The following is an 11,073-nucleotide window of genomic DNA, read 5'->3' as shown; positions in this document are numbered from 1 at the left end:
CATGGACACAGCCCCCCAATCATGTGACCAGGGTGCCCTGCTCAGGAAGCCTTGGTCTCTCCATTCCCCCTGGAAACCGTAATTCGTTGTTCTGGCTGTGAAGTCAGGGACCAGAATCCCCTTCTGACTCCCAGCTCTGAGGCTGTTTCCTTGCCGTTCAGAGGCAGAACAAGGTGGTCTGTAAGGCTCCTTCCAAGTGTGAATTTGGGGCTCCATGTTTTAATTCTCCAGTTCATGTTAATAGGAGTCGAATGTGACATTAAGCAAATCACTTGCCTTTGCTGGGGCCTCAGCAGACCAAGGACACAGCCCTTCCCAAAGAGCTCAGTTACCAATCCACCCACATTTAGTGCTGACCCCGGGGCTCCCCACCCGAACCAGTCCCGGCTTGCCCTCGGAATGGGAATGGGCTGTAACCGACTTCCCCGGGGTTTGGGGAGGGGCCGTCCCGTCCCCCAGCCGAGGCCCCTAACCTCAGAGACCTTGCTGACCAGGGGTCAGCGCGCGTTCTCTCAGGCCTCCGCCCATAGCTAGACCCTGGAACTACCCCCCCCCACGCCCCTTCTCCTCTTCCACTGGTCCCTCTCTCTTCAGTTATCGGAGCAGCCGATAGTGCCTAGGGAAGGTTTCTGGGTGTGCAACCCAAGCGCCCAGATGTGCAGGCGGGCCCTGGCTGCTCCCCATCAGCATCGAGTCTCGGCGTGGAGCTGTCCCGTCCCCCTCGCTCGGAGAGCCGGCTCCGTGGCCCGCCCGCAGTGGGGATGCCCGGGGGCCCACGCAGGCTTTCCGGCTTCCCGGCCTGTCAGCACCTCCCGAGCACAGGCCTCGGGGGCCCTGCTCGCTTGCAGAGCTCCCAAACGCAACCCGGGCCCCCCGGCCCGCAGCGCAGACGCGTCTCCCAGCTCGAGCGCCCTTTGGGCAGGAAAACAAACGTCCCACGAGGGTGCGGGCGGATGGAAACAAAAGTTGCGTGTTGGAGGCGTGGCCTCTGCATCCTTGAGATCTCATTGGCTCAAGAGACGAGGAAGCAAATAGCGCATGCGCGCTTGCTGGGCCCACACAGAGAAAAGCTGATTCGCTCTCGTTGACCACGTGTCGCCTTTCGTCATCAGTGTGCGCCTGTACGGACAGACGGTGGCCGCGGCGGAAGCGACTGTAGCGACGACGATGGCCGGGACAGGGCCGCCCCCGGGACTCCCGGGCGCGGGGGGAGCTTTGCCCTCGGGCCCCGGGCCCGGCGTGCCCGGAAAGAGCGGCGAGGAGCGACTGAAGGAGATGGAGGCGGAGATGGCGCTGTGAGCCCCTCCCTCCCTTGCCGGGGCCGGGGCGGCTATCCCCCTGCCTCCGTGCCGGGGAGCCCGGGAGCGGGGGGAGGGAAGGGGAGGGAAGGGGAGGGAGAGGGTCCGGCTGCCGGGCCCGCCGGCCCGCCAGGTGTCCCGTCAGTGCCCCCGTCCGTGCCCCCCTGCGTGCCGCGTCTCCTCCCGGGGCCACAGTCCCGGGGTCCGGTTCTCCCCTCGGGGCTTCTGCGTTCGCATCTTCCGTGCTCCTGCTCCCCCCACACGCCCCCTCTTCCTTCAGTCCAGCGCCTGTCGCTGCCCCACCCCTGCCGAGCCTTACTATCCCTTTCCCGTCTCCCTTTGGTCCCGTCTGAATCCGGCCCCGGGACGGGACGCACGGGGTTTTGTCTCCACTCCTGCCGCGGCGCCCCCGGGGTCCGCTTCTCTCTTTCCCCGAATCTGTGGAGAGGCCCCGCGCCCGGAGGCTCCTGAGCGCTTTCTGCCACCGAGCCCTGGGGTCTTGTTGGTGTCTGAATCGCTTCGTGTTTCTGCCCCGCAGGTTTGAGCAGGAAGTCCTGGGGGCTCCCATGTCCGGGATTCCAGCCCCAGTTGTCCCAGCTGTGGAGCCCGCGCCCGTGATCCGCCCCATCATTGCCACCAACACCTACCAGCAGGTGGGGGCGGGGGGATGGCGGCCCCTTCCGGCTACGCATGACTTCTGACCCAGCGTCGTCTGGGTGCCCAGGGCTTCCACCAAAGAGGGAGCCCGGGTGCCCTCACTGACCACTGCCCCTCGTCTCTCCCCTCAGGTCCAGCAGACCCTGGAGGCCCGCGCAGCGGCAGCAGCCACAGTAATTGCTCCCATTGTAGGTCCCCCTGGCCCCTTTGTGGGTCCTGGTGAGTTGGGAAAGAGATGTGAGGGAGGGTCAGAGGGGGAGAAAAGTCCAGAAGGTCTCCCCACCAATGCAGTTTTTTCTTTCCCGCAGTTGGTTTTGGCCCTGGAGGAGATAGAGGCCGTCTTGACAGCCCTGAGGCCCGGGATGCCATGTTCCTTCGCCGGGCGGGTCAGTGCCCAGGACCCAAAGCCTACGATTCAACATTCCCTGCCCCTAACACATACACACATGTACACACATACATACACACCCACACCTAGTCTCCCTCCCCACCAATGAGCAAACTAACCTGCCCAGGAAATCCCTCCATGAAAATTACAAAATTCTGAGCCTCCTCACCTCCTCAGGATCTTTCCTGAGCCCTTAGAATGCCCCAGTGCCTCCTCAGAGACATTTCTCCCAACCAGCATACCTTTTTAGAGATCTAACCCCAAGGGACCCCAAAAGATACCATCAAGTCCTTCAAAGAATTACGCCCATTTCCTCCTTCCACATTCAGACATCTCGTTGTTCTCAGTACTCCCAGAGATGCAAGAGGTGCCAGCAGTGACCCCAGCATGAGAAATGTCTCAAATGACCCTAGGACTCCTCAACCCCTGAACCCCTGAGGCCTTCCTTCAGAGGCCTTGAGGCATGGCCCTTCACGCCCTGTCTCCATCTCTGTGTCTCTCAGCAGTGCCCCCGCAGCGTCCCCCCATCCTGCGCCCAGCCTTCGTCCCCCATGTGCTGCAGAGAGCGGGTGAGAGAAGGGCCCAGGGAATGCTCCCTGGCCCGGCCCCATCCCCTCTTTGGCGTTCCCGGCACCTCCAAGACCTAAGGACCCCCTTCACCACACACCTTCTCTTTCTCTTCAGCAGGTGGCCCACGTCCTATGACTCTGCGGCCTCCCCATCAGGCTCTGGTTGGGCCTCCCCTGCCTGGACCTCCTGGACCTCCCATGATGTTGCCACCTATGGCCCGGGCACCAGGACCACCCCTTGGCACGATGGCGACCCTGAGGCCTCCCCCAGTGAGTGTGCAGGGCATGGGAGAAGGAAATTGGTGGGGCCGCGACCTCTCCTAAACCCTGGACCTTGAGAGTATCGTCTGGGCGCCCTGTGGCTGTTTACATCTGGTTTCTCTGTACCCCCGTTTTCCCTACTTGTGCTTCCTCTGTACTCCTCGCCCTTTTTCCCCGTCCCCTCCCCCTTAAGCTCTGGGCCCTCTCAGGTGCTCCCCTTTCCAAGCTGGGAGGGCCTGCTAGTCTTGGAGGCAGGCGGGCGGGCCCCCTACCTGGCTCTGGGACCTCTTGCTCCCCTCTCCTTCTCTGATGCCATCTCCTTGTTTTTGCGGCAGGAGGAGCCTCCAGCCCCTCGGGAACTGGGCCTGGGCCTGGGCCTGGGGCTGAAAGAGAAGGAAGAAGCCGCTGCTGTGGCTGTGGCGGCTGCGGCGGCTGCAGGGCTGGAAGAAGCAGGTGCGGCTGTGGGGGGCCCGGGAGCTGCCGCAGTCATTGGGCCCAGCCTCCCCCTGCCCTTGGCCATGCCCTTGCCTGAGCCTGAGCCCCTGCCTCTACCCCTGGAAGTCGTCCGGGGCCTGCTTCCACCTCTGCGAATCCCTGAGCTCCTGTCCCTCAGGCCCAGGCCCCGGCCCCGGCCTGAGCCCCAGCCACCCCCAGGACTCATGGCCCTCGAGGTCAGTGTGGGCCAGGCCCTCCGCTGAGAGCAGCGTGCGGGTGGGGCCGAGGGAGGGCCGGGGTGCTTTGGAAGGTATCAGGGCATTCAGTTGCTACTTTCTGCTGGGGAGGGACCGAGATTTGAGGACCTTAGAGTCTGCTCCAGGCATACCCCATCCCCCGGAGACCCTTCCGGTCTTCACCCCTGCCCCCTTCTCCCTCCTCCCAGGTCCCTGAGCCTTTGGGTGAGGACAAGAAGAAAGGGAAGCCCGAGAAGCTAAAGCGGTGCATCAGGACGGCGGCCGGGAGCAGTTGGGAAGATCCCAGCCTCCTGGAGTGGGACGCAGGTAAAGAGTAGGGGCTGCTGAGGCCAGGAGGGGGTGGGGGGAGGAGAAGGGGCTCCTGGAGAGGCTGGAGCCCAGACCGTCTTCTCCCTCTGCCTTTGCCCCCTAGATGACTTCCGGATCTTCTGTGGGGACCTGGGCAACGAGGTGAACGATGACATTTTGGCCAGAGCCTTCAGCCGCTTCCCCTCCTTCCTCAAGGCCAAAGTGATCCGGGATAAGCGCACAGGAAAGACCAAGGGTTACGGCTTTGTCAGTTTCAAGGATCCCAGTGACTATGTGCGGGCCATGAGGGAGATGAATGGTGAGTCCGATCCCGAGCCCCCCAAGTCCATTACCCCCAGCCCTGGGCCCAATGCCGGGACTGACCCAGCTCTCTCCCCCTCCCCTCCCCCCCCAGGGAAGTACGTGGGCTCCCGGCCCATCAAGCTGCGCAAGAGCATGTGGAAGGACCGCAACCTGGACGTCGTGCGGAAGAAGCAGAAGGAGAAGAAGAAGCTGGGCCTTAGATAGCCCAGACCCCCGAGACCCCCCCATTTCCCCTGTGATGACTTTGCCCCTGTCCCCAGTCTGAATAAATTTGAATTCTTTCCATCAGCCACTCTGGAGCATTTTGTTCTCTAGACACAGCTTCTACACCAGGGTCCAAGGCCTATCAGCTTCTAAAGTGGGGGGTGGGGGGGTGGGGGGGGAGGGAACGGGGGAAGGTTTAGGAATATAAGGTCAGGACCCCTATTGCAGAAAAGAGTTGGAAGGATGGCAGCTGCTGAGGGGGAGGGGCTGCCCCCAGGAAAAGCCCCAAAGAAATGGCCCTCCCTCCTGTCTGTGATGTCATATTTTCCGTTATTCTGTAAAGGGGGAGGGAGGGTCTCAGGGTCAGGATGGGGCCCATCCTCCCAACAGGAAACGACCTGGGGAGCCCCTTCCCCCTCTTGGACTCAACCCCCAGCCCCAATTTTCCAGGGTCTTGGGTGGGGGGAAGGGAACCAGACCCACTTGGAGATTAACGTAAACACACATTGAGTGATGGGGGACAGAAACAGGAAGTCAGATGGAGAAACAGATAGGGACTGCAGGAGGGCTTCCACTGGGAGCTGCCCTGCGGACGCCTAAAATTTACAAAAACCTGGCAACCGTGGGGTCGGGGGCCGGCACGGCCGCTCCCCCCTCCCCTCCCCGTGCAGATGCGGGGAACTGAGTCTCAGGTTGCGGAAAAAGGGAGGGGGTTCCTTGAAGGGGTTGCTGAACAAAGGGAGAACGGCGGGGGGGAGTTAAGCCTAAACCCGCGTCTCCAGAACCGGGAAAATAGGGCCAGGCTCGCAAGGCGAGGCTCACTCACCTGGGATGGGGTGTTGGGAAATGGGGTGCCAAGGGGCTTCCTGGAGACAGGAGCGGCAACCCCATGCCTCTTAAAGGGACAGGGACGCGAAGCTTGGATGTCTGAGCGGAGAGGACGGCGGGAGACAGCAAACCCCCTCCCCGAGCGTCACACTCGCCGATTGTGACGTCAGCCCCGGGGGGACCCCAGCCGGAAATCCTCCACTTCCGGAGATAAGAGTTCGAGCAGCCCCCGCCGCCGCCTGCCAGCTTGTCGGCCCGCAGCCCCCTCCCGGCTCCGAGACCTTTAACCCTGCCCAAAGACCCCTATCCAGGGTTCCATGTCTAACCGACCCGCTACCAAGCCCCATTGCCCAAGCTCAGGCCCACTCAAGCCAGTCACAAAACCCACGGCAGCCCCCGTGACACCCTGCCTCCAGTCCCTCAAACCTTCCAGACCTACCCATCGCAAATCCCCCGGGCTGCGGGCTTCGCCCAGCAGCTGCGGCAGGCCCAGGCGCCCAAGCCCCTGAGGGCGGGGCTAGGGGTGGCCAGGGGCTGGGGGTCGCTAGCTCGTTTGATCCCCCCACCTCCGGGAAAGCCACCTGACTACGACGCCAGCGCCCTGAGTGTGAGGGGCTGGTGCTGGGGGGATCGCACCTCGACCCCACACACTGCTCCTGGTGCTATCGAAACTAGATCCCCAAATGGAGTTGATTACTTAGGGGGGAGCTACAAGAGAAGGGGCGTTCCCGGGCGGCTCAAGAAAGGGCTAGCTTTTGAGATGGTGGGTCCACTGCTCGGGATCGGTGTCCGGCCCGACCCCGCCCCCTGCTATAATTATTGCAACCTGACCCCGTCCCAAATCCAAGAATCTCTGACGTGTAGGAAAATATCCCCCCTCCCCAGACTCCGGAGAGGGGGGGGTCTTGTGTATGAAATGGGGCTGAGGACCCCGGGGTGAGGAACAGTGAACGCTAGAGAGGTGAGTGCGCCACTGGCCGGAGACTCTCGGAGGGAGCAGGGTGCCGGGTCCGAGGTCCGCGGCCCGGAGGGAGGGTCGGGGAAGCCGAAGCTCCTCGAGCACCGCAGCGCGAGGGTGACTAGAGTTGGGGGCAGCGGTGACCCCTGAGCCCTGACAAAGCGAAGGCTCTCCCGGGCTCGCTGGGTGCTCGAGGATGCGACCGAGGGAAGCCCGATTGCAGGGGAGGGTGAGAACCCCGTCCCGGGGTGTCTCGGATGAGGTGGGAAAGGACGGGTGGCGCTGGACTCTCGCTGAACCCCGAGCGTCGGCGCCTGGGAGGGTTGCACCTCCATGGGTCCTTCGAGCACCCCGTGGAGACAACACGTGCCTCTCTTCTCCCCAGTATCCTGCTGCTGCCGTGAACCCCAAGTGTGACCATGGATCAACTAAGTTGGCTTTGCTGGGATGAGCTGGCACTGCAGGAAGTTCCCCTGGCGTCGGGCATGGAGCACTCAGGCCTGGGTACGACGCTATGGGGCACGGGGGGGAGGGAGGGAGAGACGCGAACGCGACCCCGACCTTCGCCTTAAATTCGTGCCCCCGAGCGCTCTCGTGGTCCCCTGACCCCCGCCGTTCCTTGCTTCCCCCTCCAGCTTCGGGCGAACCAGATTTTTACAATTCAAAGCCTTCCGTGGTGTCAAACCCCCGAGATTTGGACCCTCGGACCCCTTGCACTGGATGGAAAGGTAAGGAGAGACCGGGAGCCTGGGTCCGATTGGGGACGAGAGCTGGAGATAGATTTGTGGGGCCCTAAGGGAGCAGGTGCTGGAGACCTCGGGCCGGATCTCGAAGCATTTATTATGGACTGCGATCCTGCCCTCTGGGATCTTTCGTTTTTAGCGGGAGAAACAGGAACTCGTTGTTATATGCATTAAAAGATAAATTACATCGCCCGACGGTCATTTCCCGAGGGGGGCATTAGCGGTTGGTGGGATCAAAAAATCTCAGAGAATGTGGCGTCCTAACGGGCTCGGGGGAGAAGGGGGTGTGCGGGGAAGGTGCGGCCCAAGAGTCTGCAAAGGCTCGGAGACTGGAAATGGGCTGTCGGTGACGATCAGCTCGGACCCGGCGGGGATGGAGGGAACGCGGCGGGGATGGAGGGAGCGCGGCGGGAGGTTACGCTGGAGGCCCGGCTTTCGGAAGACAGAGGCGGAGCAGCCTCCGGGGTCCCGGAGCCGCCAGCGCTGATTATTCTCTCCCTTCTCCCCAGATTCCGCTTCAATTTCACACCTCCCAGGGCTCCCGACAAACGATTGCGCCTCCGATTTCCTGTTACCTGAATTTCCTTGGGGGACTGGTGAGTTCTGGAGATCTGCTTGTCGGACCGTTAGCGGACGGATCCGGGGAGCCAGGGTTTTTGGGGGGGGGAGCCAGGGTTTGGGGCGAGAGCCCCAGTCTGTCTGTCAGGTGAACTCAGGACCTGATGGGATTCGAATTCCTCCCAGGCAGACTCAAAAGCCCCCGTCCCCGAAGGGAGGGAGGAGGGAGTGGGGCATCTGGGTCCTGGCTGTCGGGACGGGGAGGACTCGGCCCCGGGCAGCCCCTGACCACGACGGCTCTCTCCTCCCAGACTCCTCCTCCCTGAACCTCCAGTGGTCCGGCGACTGGACGGACTCGGCGTGGCTCAGCCCAGTGTCCCAAGCCTACGGTTCTACCCCCTTCAGCTACTCTGAAAGCGCGGGGATCGCGAATCTTAGCACTAACCAGGCCAGCTTCACGTCGTGGGCCACGCCTTCCGCCCCGAGCGCTCCGAGCCGCTGGGACTGCGCGCCCGGCCCGTGCTGGGAGGCGGGGAGCGCCGCCGCCCCGGAATACCCCGGCTCCTGGGAGCTAAGCCAGCCCTCGGGGTGTCCAGCCCCCGCGAGCGCGTGCCCGGTTACGTCCACCTCCACCTCCACTTCCACCTCCACACCGCGCTCGGACCGCGCCATCCCCTCCCGAGGCCCCAGGACCAGTCACCGCGGTAAGTGAGCGCCAGCTCCCTAAGTGGGAGGCTTAGGGGTGGGTGAGAAGATCCGCTCTGGAGAAAGAGAACGCGAGTTCTTGGAGTTAAGAGAGCGGGAGAGAGGGTGGGCCAGCTAGCGGGAAACAGGTGCTGGAGTCACTGAGGAGGGGGGCTGGGGAGCCTGGGTCCTTGATGAAGTGGAAGGTGGAAGTCTCGGGGAGGCAATTCTGGGGAGAGGATACCAGGATCCTTGGAGGGATGGAGGGAGAGATGTTGTAATTATATGAATGAAGCACCTATCTTTATTAAGGGGAGGGGGGGGGGGAGAAAGAGATGAGGTGGCTTTGAGGAGGGATGAGACGGCATGGAGAAGCTGGGAGGCTGGACGCCTGGGTTCTCACTGGCCGACCCTTGTCTCAGGTCCCATTCAGCTGTGGCAATTCCTGCTGGAACTCCTCCGGGACCGAGCGGGAGAAGGCTGCATACGCTGGACTGGGAATAGCCGCGAGTTCCAGCTGTGCGACCCGAAGGAGGTACGCGATCCAGACGCTCCTTCCCTACCCTTTTCCGCACCTTCCCTGCTTCCCCCCCCCCCCCGGGCATCGAATGCCCGCGGTCGGTGCTCATTGACTCACTCACTCTCCCTCTGCACAGGTGGCCCGTCTATGGGGGGAGCGGAAAAAGAAACCGGGAATGAATTACGAGAAACTGAGTCGGGGACTGCGTTACTATTACCGCCGGGACATCGTGCACAAGAGCGGAGGCCGAAAGTACACTTATCGTTTTGGGGGCCGCGTCCCCGACCTGCCCTGACCAGGCCAGGGAGAGCCATGTGCAAGGGGGGGAGTTGGGGGCACATGCGGGAGGAATAAAGCCTCGGACTCCTCCATGTGCCTCTTCGAGTGTGTCTGTCCCAATGGAAGCCCCTCGGACTGCAAGGCCCCCTGATTTCTGGCCTTCCCTCCAGCCTCTGCTCTTCTGACTCCAGCCTCCCTTGCCGGCTCCAGGCTTCCACCACCACTCGCCCCCTGGGGAATTGGTGGGAGGATGACCTCTCCTCCGGGCGTCCCCCCAGGATCTTGGTGGGCCCTGCTGTTCAGCTCTGATCAGGGACCAGGTTTCTCTAAAATTGAGAGCTGGAATTAGTGAGCAGGACAAGAAAAGTGGTGCCCTAAACTGCCCCCAAACCCTTCCGGTTTATTCTCCCCACCTAGTATGTAAGCTCCTCGAGGGCAGGAACCCTTGCAATTTTTGCACAGTGCACTTGACACATAGTAGGGCTTTAATAATGCTTGTTGATTGATTGGTTGACTCTAAGGAATCCCCTCTGAACCTCTCAGCCTCAGCTTTTCTGTGTAAATGACAATAATATTTGCACTATCAACTTTCGGATCAACTGACTAGCATTTTATTAAGCAATTACTCTGTGATAATCTGGGGAAGACATGAGGTTTTCGGTCCTGTTCTCAACATTCAATAGGAAAGAAGGCTGGGGAATGCAACGGGAAATGGCAATGAGCCACAGTGCAGAATATGGGAGAGGGAACCACCCCACACACACTAGGGATCAGGAAGGGTTTCAAGTACACCATGGGGTCTGAGATGTGCCTTGGAGGAAACTCGGGATTACATGAGGCAGAGAGCAAGGAGTATATTCCAGGCATGGGGGAGGGGAAGAAAGAAAAAGAGGAAAAGAGGTCGAAGAAAGCTGGAGAGGGGGAAAAACATGAGATGGACAAAGGAGAAAGAAGAGGGGAAGAGAGAAATGGAGGAGGGAAGAGAAAAGGGAGGAGAAAGGGGGAGAGAAAGGAGGGAAGAAAAGATGAAGAGATCATGAGAAGATGGGAGAGAAATGGAGAGAAGAGGGGGAAAAGAAAATGGTAAGAGAAGGGAGAGAACTGGAGAGAGGGCAGCAAGGAAAGATGGAGAAGAAAACATGAGAATGAACAAAGGAGAAAGGGAGAGATAAAAAGAAAGGAAGGAGAGAGGAGAGGAAAGCAGAAGAGGCAGAGAGAAAAGATGAAGGAAGAGCGTGAGATAGACAAAGGGAAGAGAGAAGAGAAATGGAAAGGAGAGGAGAGGATAAGAAAGGGCAGATACAACAGGAGGAGAGGGAAGAAAGCATGAGATGGACAAAGGAGAGGAGAGAGATGGGAAAAAGAGGGGAAAGAGGAGAAAAGACAAAGATGGAGGGGAGAGAAGATGAAGAGCATGAGATGGACAAAAATGAAGTAGGGAGGAGGGGAGAGATGGATGGAGAAAAGGGGAAGGGGAGAGAGGAGAGAAGGGAGGAGGAGGAGAAAGGAGAAAAAGCTGGAAAGAGCATGAGAATGATCAAAGGAGAAAGGAAAAGAGGGATGGAAAGAAAAGAAAGGAAGTGGGAAAGGAGAGAAGAGGGAAAAAATTAAGAGAAAAGATGAAGAGAGAAGAGAGATGGACAAAGGAAGAGAGATGAAAGGGGAAAAGAGGAGGGCAAAACGTGATGAGAGAAGAAGGGGAAGAGAAGAGAGAAAAGAGAAAGAGGGGAACAAAAGAAAAAGCAGAGGAGGGAGAAAGAAAAATGGGGAAAAGAAAAAAGGTAAAGAGAGAAAGGGGAAAGAGAAGAATCAAAGTTGGAGG

The 11,073-nt window shown here is 60.4% G+C and overlaps 2 protein-coding genes across 7 annotated transcripts; both read left to right on the top strand.

The window, feature by feature from the left end:
* Positions 1-1,089: 1,089 nt before the first annotated feature.
* Positions 1,090-4,765, top strand: RBM42 (RNA binding motif protein 42). Of its 6 annotated transcripts, none has more exons than XM_031963784.1 (10): positions 1,090-1,295; positions 1,837-1,951; positions 2,087-2,174; positions 2,264-2,341; positions 2,850-2,912; positions 3,028-3,182; positions 3,509-3,844; positions 4,054-4,171; positions 4,278-4,472; positions 4,569-4,728. In XM_031963784.1, exons 1-10 carry the CDS (start codon positions 1,168-1,170, stop codon positions 4,679-4,681), a joined length of 1,389 nt encoding a protein of 462 aa, XP_031819644.1. In that variant the 5' UTR covers positions 1,090-1,167; the 3' UTR covers positions 4,682-4,728. The 6 variants fall into 6 exon arrangements, with proteins under 6 accessions (XP_031819644.1, XP_031819646.1, XP_031819647.1 ...); XM_031963782.1 differs by having other exon boundaries at positions 1,133-1,295; positions 2,847-2,912; positions 4,569-4,765; XM_031963785.1 differs by having other exon boundaries at positions 1,148-1,295; positions 3,031-3,182.
* Positions 4,766-5,701: 936 nt separating this feature from the next.
* Positions 5,702-9,341, top strand: ETV2 (ETS variant transcription factor 2). The gene is made up of 7 exons (XM_031963795.1): positions 5,702-6,470; positions 6,853-6,971; positions 7,103-7,195; positions 7,720-7,806; positions 8,080-8,472; positions 8,875-8,987; positions 9,109-9,341. The coding sequence occupies exons 2-7, from the start codon at positions 6,887-6,889 to the stop codon at positions 9,265-9,267; spliced, it is 930 nt and encodes a 309-aa protein (XP_031819655.1). The 5' UTR covers positions 5,702-6,470; positions 6,853-6,886; the 3' UTR covers positions 9,268-9,341.
* Positions 9,342-11,073: the final 1,732 nt, after the last annotated feature.

Source organism: Sarcophilus harrisii, chromosome 3 (genome assembly GCF_902635505.1).
Source record: "Sarcophilus harrisii chromosome 3, mSarHar1.11, whole genome shotgun sequence".
Classification (NCBI taxonomy): Eukaryota; Metazoa; Chordata; class Mammalia; order Dasyuromorphia; family Dasyuridae; genus Sarcophilus; species Sarcophilus harrisii.
The sequence above is the reverse complement of the archived record's forward strand: the minus strand, read 5'-3'. Positions and strand labels throughout refer to the sequence as shown.

Bases quoted from the DNA above. Each gene is read 5' to 3' on its own strand.
- ETV2 (XM_031963795.1), top strand. From the start codon at position 6,887: ATGGATCAACTAAGTTGGCTTTGCTGGGATGAGCTGGCACTGCAGGAA. The intron at 7,807-8,079 runs GTGAGTTCTGGA...CTCTCCTCCCAG, and splicing joins TGAATTTCCTTGGGGGACTG to ACTCCTCCTCCCTGAACCTC. The intron at 8,988-9,108 runs GTACGCGATCCA...CCCTCTGCACAG, and splicing joins AGCTGTGCGACCCGAAGGAG to GTGGCCCGTCTATGGGGGGA.
- RBM42 (XM_031963782.1), top strand. From the start codon at position 1,168: ATGGCCGGGACAGGGCCGCCCCCGGGACTCCCGGGCGCGGGGGGAGCT. The intron at 3,183-3,508 runs GTGAGTGTGCAG...TTTTTGCGGCAG, and splicing joins CGACCCTGAGGCCTCCCCCA to GAGGAGCCTCCAGCCCCTCG. The intron at 4,172-4,277 runs GTAAAGAGTAGG...TTTGCCCCCTAG, and splicing joins CCTCCTGGAGTGGGACGCAG to ATGACTTCCGGATCTTCTGT.